The 23,570-nt window shown below is 37.3% G+C and overlaps 2 protein-coding genes across 2 annotated transcripts in view; both read right to left on the reverse strand.

Annotated features, from left to right (window-relative positions):
• Positions 1-6,485: 6,485 nt before the first annotated feature.
• Positions 6,486-18,764, reverse strand: LOC106090354 (alcohol dehydrogenase). The gene is made up of 6 exons (XM_013256524.2): positions 18,260-18,764; positions 11,691-11,864; positions 11,384-11,626; positions 7,243-7,569; positions 7,008-7,181; positions 6,486-6,808 (listed from the first exon to the last, which is right to left on the reverse strand). The coding sequence occupies exons 1-6, from the start codon at positions 18,578-18,580 to the stop codon at positions 6,521-6,523; spliced, it is 1,527 nt and encodes a 508-aa protein (XP_013111978.2). The 5' UTR covers positions 18,581-18,764; the 3' UTR covers positions 6,486-6,520.
• Positions 18,765-22,359: 3,595 nt separating this feature from the next.
• LOC106090365 (uncharacterized) overlaps positions 22,360-23,570 on the reverse strand; it is a 30,248-nt gene continuing 29,037 nt past the window's right edge. The window contains exons 9-10 of the mRNA XM_059369447.1: positions 22,830-23,003; positions 22,360-22,774 (exon numbers count right to left, since the gene is read on the reverse strand). Of these exons, the coding sequence (XP_059225430.1) occupies positions 22,490-22,774; positions 22,830-23,003 (459 nt within the window). The 3' untranslated portion in view covers positions 22,360-22,489. The remainder of the gene's footprint in view (positions 22,775-22,829; positions 23,004-23,570) is intronic.

Genomic DNA, 23,570 nt, shown 5'->3' on the forward strand with positions numbered 1-23,570 from the left:
GCGGAGATAGGGAAAGAAGCTATCTTTGGTCCAAATGTCCAAAAATGCAGCCTCCACAATATAACGTCCCATAATGGATTGAGGATAATGGACTTCGCAGTGCCAAAAAGTATGGTAGTTAGCAGCTCTAGCTTTTAACAAAAAAAAAAAAAAAAACTAGTAAAAAGGAGTTAAGTTCGGTCTATATGGCAGATATATTTAAATCTGGACCGATCTGGGCCAAATTGGAAAATGAAGTCAAACGGCCTAATTCAACTCACTGTTCAAAATTTCGGCGACATCGGACAATAAATGCGCTTTTTATGGGCCCTAAACCTCAAATCGAGAGATCGGTCTATATGGCAACTATATACAAATCTGAACCGATCTGGGCCAAATTGAATAAGAATATCGAAGGGCCTTACACAACTCACTGTCCCAAAATTCAACAAAATCGGATAATAAATGTGCCTTTTATGGGTCTATGACCCTAAATCGGCGGATCGGTCTATATGGGGGCTATATTAAGATATAGTCCGATATAGCTCATCTTCGAACTTAACCTGCTTATGGACAAAAAAGAATCTGTGCAAAATTTCAGCTCAATATCTCTATTTTTAAAGACTGTAGCGTGATTTCAACAGACGGATGGACATGGCTAGATCGTATTCGATTTTAACGCTGATCAAGCATACGTATATACTTTTTGATATTTCGGAAATGGATATTTCGATGTGTTGCAAACGGAATGACAAAGTGAATATACACCCATCCTTCGGTGATGGATATGAAAATTCACCAAACCACATGGTTGTCCCCAGTCAAAGAAGTAAAAAACAAAATTGATCACGTTGTAATAGATGGAAGGCATTTACCCAGCGTGTTAGATGTACGATCGATCCGAGGAGCGAAAAATAGATTCGAATCATTATCTTGTTGCAACAAAGGTCCACACCCGTTTGAGCATGACGTGAAAAGTACCATATGACTCTGTACGGAAGATGGGCATTGAAAAGCCGCAAGCACAACAAATGGCTGCGGCATACTTTACTCGACTGACCCAACATCTTGATGAAAACACTCCTTGACCCGATGATATAACAGCGTAGTGGCAATCCATTGCTCACTTCATGGAAAATGCCGCGTAATCCGTGTTTGCCAAGCCAAGAATAAGTCATACAGAACAATAGTCACTCGCCAGACGAAAGAAAGGTATCGGGAGAAAAGGAGAGAGGAGTAACGTCAATTCCGCAGAGGGAAAAAGGCGTGATCGTGATCGAATTGAGATGTACAGCAGTCAGAATAAAGTCCGGAAATTCTAACAAAGAATCAAACCAATGACTTTGGCGCAGGCACATCCTCCAACAGAGACAAAGAAGGAAATCTGGTAACTGATAAGTTAGTGTGCTGTGGATATGGAAAGAACATTTTACCCAGCTGGTAGTGTCCGACGTTGGCGGTGAAGAGAATACCGCAGAACCAATCCCGGATGATGGTATAGAAAGTTTACCTTCTACCAGATGAGGTGCAAATAGCAGCGACCCGACTGCGAAACAAAAAGCCAGAGGCGATACGCTGATAAAGCATATGCATCAATTCGTCTTCCCTAGCTAGAAGAACTCATACCCGTATACTATGTCCCGTACACAAGAAAGGAGACAAGACCGAAAGTGTCCTCCCCATCGCCTACAAGATACTCTCGAGCCTTACAACCTAAAGTCAATGATATATCAAAGTGGCTCTAGATCTGATAAATCCAGCATAGAATACATATTTGCACTGCGCCAAATCCTGGAAAAGATTCGAGATGGACAGGTCAACTCCTACTATCTCTTCGTTGACTACAAAGTCCCTTTCGGCGGCATTATACATTCCCTGCAAAATTAGTAAGACACTGCAAGATGACTCTTGCTGATACACGTTCTTCACTAAGAATAGGAAAGAATCGTTCTCCGAACCATTCAATACCAAACGAGTTTTAAGACAGGGAGACTTATCGTGTGTTCTCTTTAATACCGGTTGGAGAAAATTATACGAAATGCAGATGTGAATAGATATGGCACACTATTCACAAGACAACACATGCTACTCGCCTATGCTGATGTCATCGATATCGTGGGTCGGTTACCGGAAGTATTAACTGCAAAGTATCAAAAGGAGAATCAGTGAAAGTGGGCAGTAAATGGAGATTTGACAAAAAGGATGGTATAATCTCCCACAACGTCTTGTACACCTGAGCAGATAAAGAAAATAAAAAAAGCCACAACTTTAAGATAGTCAGCAACTTTACCTACCTCGGTGCCGCCGTAACCGAAACGAGTGACACCAGTTTTAATATAAAGATAAGAGTAATATTGGCATAAGTAGAGTAATAAGAGGCCACCGTAGCGCAGAGGTTCGCATGTCCGCCAATGACGCTGAACGCCTAGGTTTGAATCCTGGCGAGACCATCAGAATTTTTTTTTTTTTCAACTGACGATATTTAGATTTAGGCAACATTTGTGAGGTACTATGCCATGCAAAACTTCTCTTCAAAGAGGTGTCGCACTGCGGCACGCCGTTCGGACTCGGCTATAAAAAGGAGATCCCTTATCATTGGGCTTAAACTTTAATCGGACTGCACTCATTGATAGGTGAGAAGTTTGCCCTTGTTTCTTCGTGGAATGTTCATGGGTAAAATTTGCAATTTGCAATATTGGCAAACAGATGTTACTTTTAATTAAGCAAGTAGTTTAGAAACAAGGTCACATCTCGAAAAAAGAAATTACACTATAAAAGCATGGCTACTTGTGAAAGCAGACGAGACAGGGCTTGGAGTGTTTGAGAGAAAGATTCTTCGTACGATTTAAGGACTAGTTTGCACTGAAGGCCATTACGGTGGTACAATCATGGAAGTGGTGAAAGACATCTCGAAACTTGGTGTCAGAGATTGGAGAAGAAGCGCAGAAGGTGGAGGTGCTTGGAACGCAATTCTTAGTTCAACTAATGGGACAAACGTTCTGTCATCTTTTCGGCTATCTTTTGGCACTTGTAAATGGATTTTATCAATACACCGCCTGTTCCAGGATTATTTTCTATGCGAGTTTTTATACCCTCCACCATAGGGTGGGGGTATACTAATTTCGTCATTCTGTTTGTAACACCTCGATATATGCGTCAAAGACTCCATAAAGTATATATATTCTTGATCGTCATGCCATTTTAAGTCGATCTAGCCATGTCCGTCCGTCTGTCTGTCGAAAGCACGCTAACTTTCGAAGGAGTAAAGCTAGCCCCTTGAAATTTTGCACAAACAAAAACACATTATTGTAGGTCGGTTGGGACTGTAAATGGCCTATATCTGTCCATGTTATGATATAGCTGCCATATAAACCGATCTTGGGTCTTGACTTCTTGCGCCTCTAGAGGGCGCAATTCTTATCCGATTTGACTGAAAATTTGAACGTGGTGTTTTTGGTATAACTTCCAACTTGGTATTACTTCCAACTGCTATGCTAAGTATGGTTTAAATCGGTTCATAACCTGATATAGCTGCCATACAAACCGATCTGCGGTCTTGACTTCTTCAGCTTCTAGAGGGCGCAATTCTTATCCGATTTGGCTGTAATTTGGCATGAAGTGTTTTGTTATGACTTCCAACAACTGTATTAAGAATGGCTCAAATCGGTCCATAACCTGAAATAGCTGCCATATAAACCGATCTGGGATCTTGACTTCTTGAGCCAATGTGGCGCGCAATTCTCGTCCAATTTGACTGAAATTTTGCACGCGGTGTTTTGGTATAACTTCCAACAAGTGTGCTAATTATGGTTGACGTCGGTTAATAACCTGATATAGCTGCCATATAAACCGATCGGGGGTCTTGACTTCTTTAGCTTTTAGAGAGCGCAATTCGTATTTCATTTGGCTGTAATTGTGCACGTGGTGTTTTGGCATCACTTTAAAAACTGTGCTGGGTATGATTCAAATCGGCTCATAGCCTGTTATAGCTGCCATATAAACCGATCTGGGATCTTGACTTCTTGACCCGCTAGAGGGCGCAATTATTATCCGATTTGCCTGAAAATTTGTACGCCGGATCCTCTCATGACCATCAACATACGTGTTTATTATGGTCTGAATCGGTCTATAGCCCGATACAGCTCCCATATGAATCAATCTCTCTATTTTACTTCTTGAATTGGCTGAAATTTTACACAGGTGTCCAACATATAATTTAATTGTGGTCCAAACCGGATCATATCTTGATATCGCTCTAATAGCAGAGCAAATCTTTTCTTATATCCTTTTTGAAGAATCCTTTAAGAAGAGATGCCGGGAAAAGAACTCGACAAATGCTCCCTATGGTGGAGGGTATATAAGTTTCGGCCCGGCCGAACTTAGCACGCTTTTAGTTGTTGTTGCCAAATTGTTAATGAATAATTTAGTTCGGGACTTAGCCAGGATTTTAATTCAAAAATTGTCAAATAGATATATTTTTTTTAAATTGTGGTCGCTATTGGGTGCAGGAACTGACCCATCGGTGGCAACATTTGGTCACAAAGTCAGAGCTGAATTTTGCACTGATTGCCAACACACTATTTATAAGCCGATCCTAATCTTTCAAAGCCATCGAAATGTGGTTGTCTTTGCGAATATCTTAGCTTTATAGTGAAAGTTTCGGCAAATCAGCTTCATTATTTTGATTAAATTTTTTCATTTGCGCTCATTTTTGCTCTATAACTAGTTTTATGATTTCAACAGGTTATTGTTTGTGTCGATCTCTTGGTTTAAAATGACTTTTACTTTCATAAAATTTTAGGCAAACAAACTGAATACATTAAGCAACTATAATTGTTAAATATTTCGATCTAGATTTGGATATAGCTGCCATATAGACCGATCCGCCGATTTAGGATTTTAGGCCCATAAAAGCCACATTTATTATCCGATTTTGCTGAAATTTGGGACAGTAGGTTGTGTTAGGCCCTTCGACACTTTTCTTCAATTTGACCTAGATCGGTCCAGATTTGGATATAGCTACCACATAGACCACTCTCTCGATTTAAGGTCTTTCGCCCATAAAATGCGCATTTATTGTCCCATGTCGCCGAAATTTGGGACAGTGAGTTGTGTTAGGGCCTTCGATAATTTTCTTTAATTTGGATTAGATCCGTCCAGATTTGAATATATAGACCGATCTTTCGATTTAGGGGTTTGGGTCCATAAAAGGCGCATTTCTTGTCCGATGTCGCCGACATTTGGGACATTGAGTTAAGTTAAGCCCCTCGACATACTTCCGCAATATGGCCCAGATCGGTCCAGATTTGGATATAGCTGCCATATAGACCGATCCGCTGATTTAGATTCTTACGCCCATAAAAGCCACATTTATTTGCTGAAATTTGGGAAAGTGATTGTGTAAGGCCCTGTGACATTTTTCTTCAATTTGGCCTAGATCGGTCCAGATTTGGATATAGCTGTCATATAGACCAATCTTTCGATTTAAGGTTTTGGGCCCATAAAAGACGCATTTCTTTTCCGATTTCGCCGAAATTTGGGACAGTGAGTTGTGTAAGGCCCTTCGACATACTTATGCAATATGGCACAGATCGGTCCAGATTTGGATATAGCTGTCATATAGACCAATCTTTCGACTTAAGGTTTTGGGCCCATAAAAGACGCATTTCTTTTCCGATTTCGCCGAAATTTGGGACAGTGAGTTGTGTAAGGCCCTTCGACATCCTTCTTCAATTTGGTCTAGATCCGTCCAGATTTGAATATATTGACCGATCTCTCGATTTAAGGTTTTGGGTCCACAAAAGGCTCATTTATTATCCGATGGACTAGATCCGTCCAGATTTGAATATATATAGACCGATCTGTCGATTTAAGGTTTTGGGTCCACAAAAGGCGCATTTATTATCCGATGTCGCCGATTTGGGACAGTGAATTAAGTTAGACCCGTCGACATTCTTCTTTAATATGGCTCAGATCGGTCCAGATTTGGATATAGCTGTCATATAGACCGATCTCTCGATTTAAAGTTTTGGGGCCATGAAATGCGCATTTGTTGTCGGATTTCGCCGAAATTTGGGACAGTGAGTTGTGTTAGGCTCTTCGACATTTTTCTACAACTTGGCCCAAATCTCTCCAAACTTGGATAAAGCTGTCATATTGACCGATATCTCGATTTAAAGTCTTGGCCCCATATAATGAACGCGTACCACGGATCGACATAACTTAGTAGCTAAGTTTTACATGTCTGAACATACCATTTATGTTGTCACAAGAATTAGAACCCTCCATACATGGAAATGGTAACATTGGCACCACAATGGCTTCCAAAAATTGGTAATTGTAACTTAATATTGGGTCGAGTTGATTTTCCTTATGATTACCTTATGCTGAAATACTTCTTGATAATCGCATTTTCTTGTAAAGCAAACGTTTTCTGCATAAAACATTTATTCCACCTAACATAGAGATGGAAGTTATAAATTCCTTTCATAAATAAAACGATAACATTTTGTATATAAATCCACTTTTTAATTGTCATCAGTTAATATTGTGCAATTGATTCCCAGACTTGAGGAAAATCAACTTTTCGTATGACCCCATCATCCAAAGCCCAAATTGTTCCGTTTGAAGCCGTTTCTAAGACTTGTATAAGATTTTTAGCGCATGTTGTTGGTGTTTGAACTTTTATTGTAGCGAAAACATCTGCTATATTTGGTATGTAGCGGGCCGAATAGATTTTCGAAGCAGCGGATCGCAGTAGGGATGTATCCGTGGCTCCGGGACAAATTGTTATGAAGCTGACACCAGTTTTTTCGAAATAGGTACGATGCTGCAATGATAGAGGACGTAATGAAGATTTTTTGATTTTATTATTCGTAATGCTTGTGCTTATATTGAAGTGTAAAAAAAAGTGACATTGAGTAAAATGGGAATGAAATCCCAATTTCATTATTTTCCTCGAAATTTGCGAAGCAGTTTACCCGTCAAAACTATGTATGTTTACAGTTTTACTAATTTTATGATCTTACCGCCATGGCTCTGGTAAATGCAGTAACAGCACATTTGGCCGGTGAATAAATGCAAAACAGTTCGGTTGCATCCAAACCCGCAGTTGACGATATATTAACAATGCATCCTCCTTGGCCTCCATTCGCTTTGCTCATGTGTTCCATAGCTATGAGCGAACTTTGCATGAGACCCGTCTGAAAGAAAGCAACTTTCTTCTTTCAAAAGAAAAAGCATTAAGATTTCCTGTTAACCTACCGCATTGATCTGCAGCAACAACTCGATATTGCTTTCATCTATGATGCCTGCACCATTCACCACTATATCGAAAGACCCCAAATTGTCCTTTGCCTCTTGAAAGGCTCTGCTAATACTTTCGCTTTTTGTTATATCCACTGGTATGTAGCCAACGGAGGAATCCTTGTAGGTCTCTTGTAAATATTTCAAAAATTCGTCATTGGACGTCAAATCAAAGATGAGGAGATGCTTAACCGACTTTTCAAGAAAGGCTTCCACACATTTTTGTCCAATACCTCCGAAGCCCCCAACATAAATCACATTCTTCCCTTGCAATTGCATAGCGTTCTAGTCAAGTTTTAGTATCTTTATTTTCGAACCGTTTAAATTGACAGCCGCTCTGAATATGAATTTAATTTTTGCAAATCTGCTATCCAGAACTCATGCAAATTAAAACTGGACAAAGATGAAACAAAAACCGGAGATTTAATTAATGCATGAACTTATTATTTGCAAATATTTGTTTAATTTTATGATTTTTGCACCGTACGACAATAGCACGGCTGCGTTGCCACATTTGTTTTGTTGGCACTCAAGGCGGAGATGCGCTATACATAACGAAGAATACAATTTCAGATTGCAAATTGCAAATTTTGTCTACGAACATTCCACTAAGGAACAGGGGTAAACTTCTCACCTACCAATGAGTGCAGTCCGATTTAAGTTTTAAGCTCAGTGATAAGGGGCCTCCTTTTTATATAGCCGAGTCCGAACGGCGTGCCGCAGTGCGACACCTCTTTGGAGAGAAGTTTTACGTGGCATAGTACCTCACAAATGTTGCCAGCATTAGGAGGGGAAAACCACCGCTGAAAGCTTTTTCTCATGGTCTCGCCAGGACTCGAACCCAGGCGTTCAGCGTCATAGGCGGACATGCTAACCTCTGCGCTACGGTGGCATCCACAATTTCAGATTGTTAATTAAATATTTATAATATTTTTTTAATTTATTGATTTTAATATGTAAATAGTTAACAATATTAGTCCAAAACTAGTAAAAAGGCATTAAGTTTGGCCGGGCCGAACTTTGGATACCCACCACTTCGGGTATATATGTAAACCCCTTTCGTTACAATCCGGTGAAATTTTTGAAAAACTAATGCACCCAAATTGAGTGGTCAAATAAATATATGTCACTGGTGAATTTTGCATTTCAAAATCGGGTAATGAATAAAGCTTTTATGAGCTTCAGACCCTTAATCGGGATATCGGTCCATATGACAGCTATATCTAAATACAGTCCGATCTTTACCATGTTTAGGTCAGATGGCGGGTGGCCTTAATCTACTTACTGTTTCAAATTTCAGCGAAATCGGATGGAAAATAAAGCATTTATGTTCAAGAACTTAATCAGCGTGCATCAAAAAGACGTATCTATGCCATATATCAGCTTAATATCTCAATTTTTGAAGGCTGTAGAGTGATTACAACAGACGGACGGATAGACGGACGGACAAAGGGACATCGTTAAATCGTCTTAGAATTTACGATGATCCGACATATATGTACTTTGTAGGGTCGGAAATTGATATTTCGAAGTGTTGCAAACGGAATGACTAAATGATCCTACGGTGGTGGGTATAACAAACCAGTCAACCAAATTTTGGATGTCAGATATTTCTGTACAAATTCCAAACGATTTCTGACCGTCTTGTCGTAGAAGTTTTTTTAATTTCGACATCCAGTTCGAAAGAAATTCTGAACGATATGGTGAGTGCTTGGCTGTAGGAATTTTTTCCTATAGTTCTTAAAGAATTATGAACGATATCTGATTGTCTTGTAGTAAATTTATTTTTATTTCTTCCAACGCATCGAAAACAATTCTGAACGATTCCCGGGCTGATTGTCAGTAGGAATTTTTGTTCCGACAGTTCTGAAAGAATTTGATGTCTGAACATCCTGTCGTATGGTTTTTCTTTTAATTCTGAACGATGTCTGAACTCTGTGCCGGATGTTTTTGGCTTTTTGTGTTTGCCTTTTTACATGTTTATTTGTTTGAACCATTAGAATTTTTTGTTTCGACAGTTCTGATGGAATTCGGAACGAATTCTGAACTCTGTGCTTGCTTTTTGGGCCACATTTTTCTGAATTCTGAACGATGTCTGAACTCGTTACGAATGTTTTTGTCTTTTTTTCCTTGCTTGCATATTTTTGTCTGTGAAACATTGGATGCTACGGTAGCCCAGAGTGGGTTCGAATCATGGCGAGAACTCGAATCAACTCAATCATGGCTATTCCATGCTGGTGACATTTGTGAACTTGCCATGCGAAAACTTCTCCTGTTCGGACTCGGACTAATTATTCCATTATTCCGTCAGAAATTGATACGAAGAGTGAGAAAAAACATTCGAATTCTTAAGGAATTCTAATATACTTTCAGTTAGAAATCGATAAAACATGTCGAAAACACATCCGTTTTCATTAAGACTCAACGTTCAGTCAGAAATCTTAACGACAACTCGAATTTCCCATAATTTTGAGAAAAAACATTCGGATTCTTAAGGAATTTTAATATATTGGGTTGCCCATAAAGTAATTGCGGATTTTTTAAAAGAAAGTAAATGCATTTTTAATAAAACTTAGAATGAACTTTAATCAAATATACTTTTTTTACACTTTTTTTCTAAAGCAAGCTAAAAGTAACAGCTGATAACTGACAGAAGAAAGTAGGCAATTACAGAGTCACAAGCTGTGAAAAAATTTGTCAACGCCGACTATATGAAAAATCCGCAATTACTTTTTGGGCAATCCAATAGTTTCAGTCAGAAATCGGTAAGACAAGTCGAAAACACATCCGTATTCATTAAGACTCAACATCAGAATTCGATCAAAAGTCTTATCGAAAACTTGAAGTTCCCTTCCGAATTTCCCATAATTTTGATTTAGAATTCTGTCAGAAAAATCGGCAGAAACATCAGATTTCCCTCCGACCTTTCGTTCCGAAGTCGTGTCAACCACTCCATATATTTATCGTTAAGAATCCAGACGGACTTCGGATCCGAATTCGGATAAATTACCCGACTTTCGTACAGACTTCTGACCGAATTCTGTTTCACTGGGTGACTACGTGATATTTATGTGTGTATGCATACATGTTTACACGCCAATTCACACACACACGCATTATTTTTAAAGCATGCCAAACATGTAAACAAAACAGATTTTAATAAATTCCGACTGTAAATGGGTATATGTTTTACTAGCAGCTAAGAAAAATATCCTTAAAATGCATTTCCATATATTAAGGCATTATATGCCTTACTAAACGTTATGTAAATTAAATATTTTTTTACTTGCGTCTACAATGTAATGAACTTAAAATTAGCAAATCTGCAAAATCAATGGTAATAAGCTTCAGTAAAAATTTGCTACAAAATTTTTTTAGCATGTCACATATTACAAATAAAGATGTAATTTTCCCTTCCGGGAGTATTTTTGAACGTGAATTAAATTTGTTTACACTAGTTATAAGGAAAACTTTTAGCAAATTTCCATACTTATTTTATTTTGCAATTTTCGAAAAGCGTAATAAAATATTTATACTAATTTTGGGTAAATTTTTTACTTCCTAATACGATACCCTTTTTTTCAGTGTTGATACACGGCTGTTGAGAAAAATCACTCAATTCAATTGCAAACTTTATTGAAAAACATTTGGTTAAAGTTATGATTGTACATAGCGGCTACTATTACATCTCATGGAGTGTGTCATTTTTATAATTACAGAAGGCATTTCTCTTATAAGAACTTTTGCTTATTGAAGAAAGTCTGGACTTTGAATAATTGCGAGCAAATTCCCCTTATTTAGATGTTTTCAATTAACCGGATTCGACGGTATATGAAAGTTAAAAGTACTAAAATCAATAAACTGTCTTCTGAATAAAATGAATAGATATATACGAAACGAAATACAAAAAATGCATGCAACTGCCGCAAAAATATAATCGACAATATAAGTAAGATATATGAATAATAGATTTATTTTAAAATTCAATTTAAATCCGTTAGACATACTTAATTATTAGGCTTAATCACCAATGTTAGAATTGTTTAAGTCCTGTTTTATGTGTTTATTTTTAAGATGTAATAGCATCTTGGAAATGCACTTCTTTAATGGTACCATCTTCCAATATCCATGTGGTTCCATTGGCGGCCGTTTCAACAACTTTCATTAGATTTTTTGCCATTATCTCGGCAGTTTGAGACGGCATCGCTTTAATCAAGTTATCCACTTCATTGCAATACTGATGACTAAAGAATGTAGGGAGCGCAGCCAATATAGGTGTTACAGTAGCACCCGGACATATGGTAATGAAGCTTACACCAGATTTATCAAAATAAATAGGTTGCTGCAAGCAAAGAGATTTTTAAGCAGCTAGTGTAAATGGTCTGTATTGTGATTTTCGATCTTACACCAAGAGATCTGGTAAAACTGGTAACTGCACATTTTGTAGCGGAATAAATACAAACGAATTCTATTGGCTTTAAACCCGCTATTGACGATATATTGATTATACATCCCCCTTGGCCACCTTTGGTTTTGCTCATGAACTCCATTGCTGTGAGGGAGCTATGTACGAGGCCAGTCTAGAAGAGTTAAAAATAGTGTTATCAAATTGCGTTCAAAAAATATGTAAAGGGTGATTTTTTTGAGGTTAGGATTTTCATGCATTAGTATTTGACAGATCACGTGGGATTTCAGACATGGTGTCAAAGAGAAAGATGCTCAGTATACTTTGACATTTCATCATGAATAGACTTACTAACGAGCAACGCTTGCAAATCATTGAATTTTATTACCAAAATCAGTGTTCGGTTCGAAATGTGTTCAAATTTTGACAAATTTTGTTCAGCGATGAGGCTCATTTCTGGTTGAATGGCTACGTAAATAAGCAAAATTGCCGCATTTGGAGTGAAGAGCAACCAGAAGCCGTTCAAGAACTGCCCATGCATCCCAAAAAATGCACTGTTTGGTGTGGTTTGTACGCTGGTGGAATCATTGGACCGTATTTTTTCAAAGATGCTGTTGGACGCAACGTTACGGTGAATGAACACATTTCGAACCGAACACTGATTTTGGTAATAAAATTCAATGATTTGCAAGCGTTGCTCGTTAGTAAGTCTATTCATGATGAAATGTCAAAGCATACTGAGCATCTTTCTCTTTGACACCATGTCTGAAATCCCACGTGATCTGTCAAATACTAATGCATGAAAATCCTAACCTCAAAAAAATCACCCTTTACATCGAAAGTTTGCCCATGAACATTCCATTGAGGAACAGGGGCATTTAAGTGTTACATGTAAATTTTGACTCATTCGGATTTTTTTTCCATAATCTCTCTGTTGACATATATCGTTTTAAAATATAGAAAAAAGTACACTACAGTTTTATATTTCTACTACTATTTAAATTAGTGCTTCATAAATTTAATTCACAAATTAACACCGCTGTTTAACTATTCGGCTTAGTGCAAAATTTTCCGGTTATAGACTAAAGTTGTTTAACAATGTTTTTCTTGTTTAAAGTGATGTGTTGTCTCTCAATCAACAAACATAAGGAATGCTTTAAACTACAGAATTTAATTATTAATGTTCATATAATCCATAAAACTCAACTTTTCAACAGATGGTTAAGAAAAATCATGCTGAACATTCTATGTAAATCATAAATTAATGCTAGACGAAAGACATATTTTCTTTGGGTTTTTTATAACGAAGGTGAAATGAAGAAAGACTGAAACAAACAATTACTTTGTAATTCAATTGCGGCATGCTATTCTATGCACAGATAAAAAAAATTATGAAAAGCAACAACTTTTGTTGAAAAATCAACTACAAAATTTGTTAATTTTCCTGCAACAAATCAAATTCAAATTTTAGCAACTCAAAGTACAAATTAGGTGTTAGCAATCATTCGCTTTGGAAGCCAACAAATAAATTATATTCTCAACAGCAAAGTTTGTGCATAGTTTCTTGAGCTGAAAATATTACAAAATATTTGTTGGTGGGTCGTAGATGTAGTTGTTGAAAATGTTTAAAATTTCAATGATTTTCTCTGTCATGTGTCAACAACTGAAATCATCAATTCAATTACCTGAATTGTTGATCATCAACTCTTTTCACATACAAATAAAGTTGTTGGATTGTTGTTTGGTTTAAATTGTGAAAACCGGTATATTTATCAGTGTAGATTGCCAAAAGGTTGACTTTTCTCGTCTTGAGTCTGTACTTACTTGTTATCTTACTGTTGGATATCTAAACTACTGTCATTCACACATTTTTAATCACATCTTCATTGAATTATTTTAACAAGCTATTATACTTTTTCGTATTTGAATAACTGTCACATTTTTTCAGTCTCTTTCATTTTTATTCCATAATAAAGACGTTTTGGTATTTTTTGTAAAAGACTAGATTTTCTCAGATTCATCATTTGGCGACGAGGATATAAGAAACAAATCAAAAAACAATGGATTCTAATAATTTTTCGCAGGTTTTGGCTCAACTGCAAGAAACCAATCACGCATTTTTGGCACAAATGTTGGGTCAAAACCAAGCTATTTTGGAAGATTTTATTTCGAGGAACAAGAGCTCTTTGGTGATACCTTCGTTCAGAAATTTCAATGGTGGAACAGAACAATGGTCAACATATCAATTTCAATTGGAACAGCATATGATAGCAAGTTCTGTAAAATGTGAAGATACGAAGCGGTCTTGTTTTCTTAGCTGGGTTGGATCTGATGTTTTGGAGCTTTTGCAAAGGCTATTTGATGGGAAAGCAGAAGTACAACCATACAAGGAGTTAGTTACCGCATTAGAAAAGCATTTTGGAAGTCAACAGCACATTTTAGCCGCTCGATTTAAATTTTATAATCAAACAAGAATGAAGGAGAATCAGAAATACGTTGATTGGGTTGCAGATCTAAGAGGTGTAGCCAGAGAATGTAATTTTACGTGTGAAAATGAATACTGCAGACAATCCTACGTCGATAACAAAATAAGGGATATGATTGTGTTATACACTCCACATAAGAAAGTCCGAACAGCTTGTTTGCAAAAATCAAATCCATCTTTAGAAGAGGTGCTGCAAATTTGTTCAATTTTTGAAGCAACTGTTAAGGCGTCGGATGAGATCGAAGATACTAAGGAGCCGACAAATGAAGTTCACGCTATTCAACGTTATAATGTTTCAGAAAGTAAATCAAAGGGAAAGCTTACTTTCAAGAATTTACAGTCTTGTCCAGGCTGTGGAAAGTCTCATCAGAGAGAAGAATGTTATCACTTTAAGAATAGAACCAGATGCAATAGATGCTCGAAGCTTGGACATATATCGAAAGTATGTCAAGCACAAGGTAAGCTTGGAAATAGTCAACAAATTCACGAAATGGAGGTAGAGGAATCGTCTATAAGTCACGTTGAAGCAATCGACACCGTCAATAATGGAAAGAATGATAAACTCATGATCACTATTAAGGTAAATAACGAAGAATTGCCATTTCAATTAGACACTGGAGCTTCATGCTCATTGATTGGACTTGACGTCTACAAGAAATTAAAACAACCTTTGTGTAGTCCAAGTAATAAAACATTAAAAGCGTATGGAAGAGCTATGTTGGCTCTAAAAGGGGTGGTTAATGTGGATGTTAAGGTCGGCAACCAAACACGAAATTTACAACTTTACGTTGTTGATTTGGAAAATGTTGTGAACATATTTGGATTCGATTGGTTTAAAGAATTTGATTTTCAGATAAAAAGTCCATACAATAACCGAGTGATCGAAAACTGCTTGCAAGTTTCAAATGACTCTCTTACGGATTTAGAATGTAAATTGAAACAAGTCTTAAACAATTTCAATGAAGTTTTTTCTGAAGGACTTGGACACTGTCCAACGTTTAAAGCAGATATTACCCTTAAGTCCGATGCAGTTCCAAAATTTATGAAACCTTACAATATTCCATTTGCGTTACACGACAAAGTTCGACAGGAAATTGACCGTTTGGTCTCCAATGGCGTCATAGAGCCAATAAATTCGAGTGAATGGGCTTCGCCAATTGTGGTGGTTCCAAAACCAAATGGTTCCATAAGGGTTTGCGCCGATTTTAAAGTTACTTTAAATTCCCAAATAAAAATTGAAAGATATCCCATACCAAGAATCGAAGAATTATTCCACAAACTTCAAGGAGGTCGGTATTTCTCTAAAATTGACTTGAGTGAAGCATATTTGCAGATTGAATTGTCTGATGCAGCAAAAAGAATTATGGTTATAAATACTCCTTTTGGTTTATATCAATATAAGCGTATGCCTTTCGGGATTGCAAGTGCACCCGCAATTTTTCAGAGATTCATGGAGGAAACATTAGCAGATATTCCTGGATGCGCAATTTACCTTGATGACGTAATTATAACAGGAAAAACAAACAGTGAACATATTCAGAACTTGACTAATGTGCTGGAGAAACTAAAATATCATGGACTCAAATGTAAAACTGAGAAATGTGAGATTTCGAAATCTTTGGTCGAATATGTAGGCCACATTATTGACTGTGATGGTATAAGACCTTCAGAAAAACGTTTGGCTGCAATTCAGAATATGCCAAGGCCATCAAATATTAAAGAATTGGAATCATTTATAGGAAAAATTAATTATTATAATAAATTTATTCCGAATTTTTCGAAAACTGCAGCTCCACTAAATGAACTCAGAAAATTAAATGCAAAATTTGTTTGGACTGATCTACAAGAAACAGCTTTCAAAACTTTACGACAAGATATTGTGAACGCTACCAAATTGGTTCATTATGATGATAAATATCCAATCATTCTCGCAACCGACGCTTCCAACCGCGGAATTGGAGCAGTTTTGTCTCACAGATTTCCTGATGGCTCTGAAAAACCAATATGCTTTGCTTCAAAAACGCTAAATGCTTCTCAAGTTAATTATTCTCAAATAGAGAAGGAGGCTCTTGCCATAATATTTGGTGTGACCAAGTTTCACCAGTATCTATATGGTAGACACTTTGAATTAGTAACAGATCATCAAGCTCTTACTACAATATTTCATCCCTTCAAAAAGCTTCCTATCATGACATTGCATCGACTTCAACGCTGGGCCATTACACTGCAAGCATACGAATATTCTATAAAGTATAAAACAACTTCTCATCATGCAAACGCTGACGCATTATCAAGATTGCCAATGGGAGATGATAAAGAATTCGATAAAACTGAAGCGGAGGTGTTATATATTGATGATGTTTATAATACGATATTGCAAGACTGTCCTATTGATTCCGAAACTGTAGCATTGCACACAAAAAGCGACGAAACACTAAAAGTTATCACGAATTATGTGAAAAATGGCTGGCCGGAGGAGAATAAATCGGAGGCTTCTTTCAATCCGTATTTTGCAAGAAAATATTCGATTTCTATCGAAAAGGATGTGCTTCTTCTGCACAATGAACACTCACGTGTAATAGTTCCAAGCTCACTTCGCTCAAAAGTTTTGAGTATGCTACATGACGGACATTGGGGTGCATGTAGAATGAAGCAATTAGCAAGAAGATATGTGTGGTTTCCGAATATTGACCAAGAAATTGAGAGTATGGCAAAAAAATGTACGATTTGTCAAGAAAATGGGGATAATCCGAAACAAGTATTTTCTGCATGGCCCGAAGCTGAGCAACCATGGGAAAGAATACACATTGATTTTGCTGGTCCATTTTTAAACAAAATGTGGCTTATTGCAGTTGATTCGTACTCCAAATTTCCTTTTGTCAGGCCAGTATCTGTAGCTACCTCGGGATCAACTATAGCAGCTTTACAAAGTTTTTTCGCAATTGAAGGTCTACCACGTACCATTGTAACTGATAATGGTACACAATTCACGTCATCTGAATTTAAAAGGTTTTGTGAAGTAAACGCTATTGAGCATCTGACAACAGCCCCGTTTCATCCGGCTTCGAATGGATTAGCTGAACGTTTTGTTCGAACTTTTAAGACAGCTTTTACTAAGATAAGTAAGGAACAACCAAATCAAGAACAGGCGTTGTACAAGTATTTGGTAACATATAGATCAACACCAAACCCACATACTGGTAAATCTCCAGCAGAATTACTTCACGGTCGTCAGCCTCGTACAATTTTAACCGCAATGTTTCCTGTGAAGCACGAATTATCAAAATTTTCTTCGAAGTTATCTATTGGTCAAAAGGTTTATGTACGAAATTTCTCTGGTAAAAAACGCTGGGTTGAAGGAGAAATAAAAGCAACAATGGGAAATTTAATGTTTACAGTAAAAACAGCGCAGGGCGAAGTCCGAAGGCATCAAAATCAAATAAAAAGCAGAATAGAAACGAGTGGAAACAATATAACTAAACAATGTCATGTATCAAAAAAGACAGCTAATGACGATATAGACATATTAATTCCAGATAACTATTCTAATATGAATCCAAGCGTAGAAACAAGTGAACGACACTCAACAGTTATCGAACAAACCAACATCGCAAGCAGTTGTGAGAGGTTAGAACCAGCTAATCAAGCTTCAGGTCAAACCACAATTGTGGAAGCTTCCCAAAATATGCAATCCAACGGACAAGGAACTAGCGGAAAACAAAACTGTCAAAACAGCGAAATGTCACGCCCCTGTGGAAAACGTCGGCAACAGTTTACCCCCAGAAGATCGGATAGAATTCGGAAAAGATTTAAAGGGAAAGCAAATTAAGTGCGAGGGAATGTTGGATATCTAAACTACTGTCATTCACACATTTTTAATCACATCTTCATTGAATTATTTTAACAAGCTATTATACTTTTTCGTATTTGAATAACTGTCACATTTTTTCAGTCTCTTTCATTTTTATTCCATAATAAAGACGTTTTGGTATTTTTTGTAAAAGACTAGATTTTCTCAGATTCATCACTTACTTGCTTTAATGTGTGAGTGATTTTTTTCATTTTAATTCTTTAAGAAGTCTTACCAAATTAATCTGTACCATTAAATCGATTTTTCCCTCATCACCCACGCCAGATCCATTAACGACTATATCGAAGACACCAATTTTTTCCCTCGCTTCGTGGTAGGCTTTTCTTATGTCCTCGCTTTTCGTCAGATCCAAGTGAATATAACCAACGTAGGATTTGGTATAGGTTGTTTGCAAGTATTTTAAATACTCCTCATTGTACATCACATCAAATATGAGAAGACTTTTCACCGATTTTTGGAGAAATGCTTCCACGCACTTTTCGCCAATGCCACCAAAACCTCCGACATAAATTACATTCTTGCCCTTTATTTCCATCGAATGTCTTGAATATTTTAAATGCCTAATATGTTCTCCTTTTCAATTTACTTTGGTCGCTTTGGTTGGTGTCACCATATAAACTGCCAGTTTTTATTTCTATCGATTTCTGTGTGCTTACGTTTTAATTTTGGAATTGAATACCAGTTTCATGTGTTTAGTTCACACTCCGCTACCTATCGAATGAAGAAAGTTTGATCGTCGTACAATTGGAACAAGTCCAAACGCGATTGCATTTAAATACATAAAGATGAAGCCATTAAGATGAAATTATTCGTATAAGCCCTACGAAAAAAATCAAGGTATACTTACTTTGTCGTTAAGTTTGTATGTAAGACATTGAAACATCGAAAGTAAAACCAAAAGTTTTTCTTTGAAACGCATACCCTACATGCCTTTTTCTTTGATTCCAATAGGATAGCTTATATGAGAGAACTTCTAATGCCTTCTAATGCAAATCCAACACAAAGTACACATTTACATTCGATTACGCATATGCGAAATTTTCTACGGAATGTGTTTTACGTCATTTAATAGGTTATAACTTATTTCAAATGGGGTCAGATTTGGATATTACTACAGTGGCTACAGATTAAAAACTACGGTGCAAGCTTTATCCAAATCGAAAATTGACCAAAGGCTGGATGATAATAAGTCATAATAAGTCCTGCCAAATTTCGTGCAGTTCATTTGATTAATTACTGTAATTTCTACGGGTTTATAGGAGAAAAATTGGGCAATATAAACATTAGGGTGATGTCTTTTTGATTTTTTTTTTTCTCAAAAATTATTTTCTGGCGCACAAAAGCCTATTAATGACTAAAATGATGTTTATTTTTTCTTTTTAAATCATATAAATCCAAAACGAAAAAAAGTGTCAAATCTTGTAATCTTCTCGGAAAGCCACATAACCTGTTAAAAAAATGAAACATTGATCATACAAATCGATGAAGATCTTTCGTTTTTATTTACAACTAGCCGAACCGGGCCCGCTCCGCTGCGCCTTCTTTACCTCTCTAATATCTTCTTAGGGTGGAGACATTGGAATTCGTGCCATTGTAGCGTATGACGCTGAACACGTTCGAATTCTGGCGAGAACATCGGACAAAGTGGTGTTTATTTACGAGGTACAATTTCCCCAAAAAGGGGTGTCGCACTGCGGGACGCCGTTCGGACTTAGTTATAAAAAAGGTCCCTTATCCTTGAATTTGAACTTGAATTGGAAAGCACTCATTGGTGTGTGAGAATTTGCTCCTTCTCGATTCCTAATGTTCTTCCTTAAGGTAATGTTCTCATTAGGGGAGGGATGGCACTTCAGACATTTCGACTCAAATATGGATATCAAATTCGTGCTGCACTTCCAATTCCCTTAAATTTGACACCCATATTGTAAATATGAACCGTTTGAAGGATGTTTTTGAGATTGCGGTGGCCACTGGCACTTTGCACTAAAAATAGATATCAAATTCGTTCTTTATTCCCAACGGAAATGATGTTCAGTTTAGGGGGTACTTCAGGGCGTACCCCAAAACACACTAGGGACGTGACCGTCTATACTTCGATCTGATTTTGTATGCCAGATTCGAAATCTAATCCCGAATACCTTTCATTTGAGCCCCATATTGAAATGAACGTCCAATATGTCTGTTTGGGGAGTTTTGGGGTTGGGGCGGCCCAATGGGTACATAGTCTCAAATTTGGGTTGTGTTTTTGACATAAGGGGGAGGGTCCGTCCCCATTCCGATACCGAAAAATTATATAGCCTATGTTTTCTTCCAGAGCAACCTACACAATATGCGAAAATTTCGAGAAAATCGGTGCTGCGGAACAAACAAACCGAGTCCCATATATCCGTGATTAGCTAATATGCTCATTTTGGGCGTTTTTGTGGGTGTGGCGTGACCCCCTATACTTCAACATTTGTATGCCAGATTCGTTATTTACTCCCGCAGACTTTTCATTTGATATCCATATTGTCCTTATCGGTCCATTTTTGATTTTGGGTGGTGTTTTTGGGGTAACAGTGGAGGGTCCGCCGCCTTCCGTCATGAATGAATTATAAAGCATATTCCTACTTCCTGACCATATTCGTAATCTACTCCCGAATACCTTTATTTGAATTCCATATTGTCATGATCGTCAAATAAACCTATTTTAAGGCCATGTAATTAGTTTTGAGAAATTTACTTTTTTTTTAATTAAATGGTAGAAACAAAACTTTTCATTAGTAATCCCATGAGTCATGATAAGGAAAATGTGTATATAAAAAATATAAGCAAAAAAGTTGTAAAGTTTATATAAAAAAGCAAGGAAATATTTCATAAATTTTTTGCTTTGACAGCTAATTCTATAAATGGGGGTATGATTTGTGTAACTTAAATTGGTTCATCGGGTTGTTCTTAAAACTCTCAGGGCTCAGTTAACTCTAAAAACTAGTTGGGTAATCCTTTCCTGTAAATACTGCTCTTCAACTTGGGGGTAGGCTTGAAACTATCTTTTTTTAGCGAACCTCAGTATATTTAAAATCCATAAACTCTGATGGAGGCCACATAATGGGTATGAGGTGCTTTTTCATGGTATGCTGTGGTTCCCAAAAGTAAGAATACTCTAGGAGTGGAACACCATTTCCATAGAGATGTAGCGTAAAATGCAAAGAAACAAGCTTGAAGCTGTCGACCCACTGAGAAGCAACGATGTGTCATCAGCTTTCCGCTGGGGGTTTTGAAGTCCCAACCTGATGTCAGTTAGGAAACCTCAGTTATCTCAAAGAATGCTACTCGGGTGAATGAATTACCAAGAAAGCACGGAGACACTTCTCCATGCACTTTGATGGTAAACTCCTTGAGAGCAGAATCGCACAAGACTCCAAAATGTGTTAGATGAGTTGAAGCTGAGGGCAATAACTGCAGCAAATGTTTGATGAAAAAGGTCACCCCACACCAACTTCATCAATTGCCAGCACCATGTGCAGGAACGCTTTCTTCGCGTTATAATGTCGACTAAATCACCACACATACAGTACTTCTTTCGGCAGGATTGGAAGAGAAATTTGCATTTGTCAACAGAGATGTTTTTGACGGCGTTTTTTTTGTGATCTGTATTTTTATTGTGGTCAGCAATTAAATTGGTGACACGATTTTTTTATTTTGACTATATAATTTCAATAAGAAATTGCCAGGCAGTGTCAAAAGTGCTGCCCAAAACTACCGATGCATTTGAATTTCAAAGGAGATTTGCCGCAAATCTACTCAGATAGGTAGATTTGCTCACTCTGAAAATGCATGGGAAACTTCGTTGCAAAACACGAGATTTCCGAAACATCGTCACCAATCTAGGTTTGCTCCAAGTGTAAACAAGATATAAAGCATTTGTATTTCGCTCGTCCTAAAACGATTTTCTCAGTCAAAGAACAAAGTACGAGATTGTGTCTGTACTCTAAAATGTTCGACCTCTATCTCTAGTAGGAAAGCCACAACAGAACAATTATCGGTCTGGTAAACGAATGTTGTTGTTGTAGCAGTGCACTGAGGTGGCAGTCCTTGCCGATGAAGGACTTTATCGGGTCAATCTGGTAAGTGCAACCGGCTGCCATGGGATTCCTGGTAAACGAATAGTCGTTTGCGGCTATCGAAACACTTTTGTCATTAAAGACTTTTTGATTTTACAATGAAAGAAAGATTCCTTTTACTGTATGCGAAGTTGCTTAATACTACAGAAATAAAACTTTGTAATAAAAGTGTTTTGTTAGTAGTAAATACGTTTCAAACGCTTTATTTTTTTGGATGTACAGAAGAAGTTGAAAAGTAAAGAGTGGTTCAAACATTACCTTTTTATTACTTATTTTAAAGTTTAGCTCCTTTATGCCTTAACTTGAGCGCAAAGTGTCAAAAGGGTGTATAAAAAAACACTTTATTTTGGAATGACAGGACCATAGACGACGTCAAACTCTAATTGTTCAATGGTGTCATTCTGCAAAATCCAGGTAGTACCATTAGCTGCTGTTTCCACGACTTCAACTAAGTTCTTGGCAAATGCCTCAGGAGTTTGTTTGTCAATAGTTTCCATAAAATCCTTTAATCCATCAAAGTATTGATTGGAAAAACATTTCACGACTTGGTTTATTATGGGAGTCGCAGTGGGACCAGGACATATGTTTATAAATCTGACGCCTGTCTTATCGAAATACAGAGGGTGCTGTAGGGAAGTATAGTGATATCGTAAGGGTTCAAATCAACACATACATTCTTACCGCAAGTGACCTGGTGATATTCAGCACTCCACATTTGGAGGCTGAATAAATGCAAAACAATTCCTCTGGATTCAACCCTGCCGTTGAAGATATGTTTAGTATGCAACCTCCATTTCCACCTTTAGCTTTGCTCATGTTCTCCATGGCTATGAGTGAACTATGGATGAGGCCAGTCTAAAAGAAAATTGTGGTCTTAAGGATCGTTTAGTTTATCTCATTTTTGTGAAAACATTTTAAAGGTTATATATGAGTGAAATACCCTCTAACGCTCATCTCGTATACGAACCGACACTCCGATTTGACATCTTTAGCCCCAAACAGAAATGCAATGCAAATTTGTCCATGAACATTCCATTAAGGAACAGGGGCAAATTTCTCACATATCAATGATTACTGTCCCATTCAAGTTTAAGCTCCATGATAAGGGACGTTCTTTTACATCTCTGTGGGGAAAATTTTTGCATGGTTTCAATGCGTGGCATAGTACCCCAAGAATGTCGCCGACATTGGAAGGGGATAACCACTGTTGAAAAATGTTGTCATATTCTTGCCAGGACTCGAACCCAGGTGTTTAGCGTCATAGGCGGACAATGATAGCGCAGATAAATTTTAAAAAATTTAAAGATATGCCAAGTACGAACCCGAAGAGATGGTGATTTTATTTTGGAGCAACTGATCCGAACACTACATTGAATTTCCACCAAATTCTTTGCTAATTCCTCAGGAGTTTGATTAAATATG

Source organism: Stomoxys calcitrans, chromosome 1 (assembly GCF_963082655.1).
Source record: "Stomoxys calcitrans chromosome 1, idStoCalc2.1, whole genome shotgun sequence".
Lineage (NCBI taxonomy): Eukaryota > Metazoa > Arthropoda > Insecta > Diptera > Muscidae > Stomoxys > Stomoxys calcitrans.

Bases quoted from the DNA above. Each gene is read 5' to 3' on its own strand.
- LOC106090354 (XM_013256524.2), bottom strand. From the start codon at position 18,580: ATGGAAATAAAGGGCAAGAATGTAATTTATGTCGGAGGTTTTGGTGGC. The intron at 11,865-18,259 runs GTAAGACTTCTT...TAACTCTTCTAG, and splicing joins TAATGGTACAGATTAATTTG to ACTGGCCTCGTACATAGCTC. The intron at 11,627-11,690 runs GTAAGATCGAAA...CTTTGCTTGCAG, and splicing joins GTTTTACCAGATCTCTTGGT to CAACCTATTTATTTTGATAA.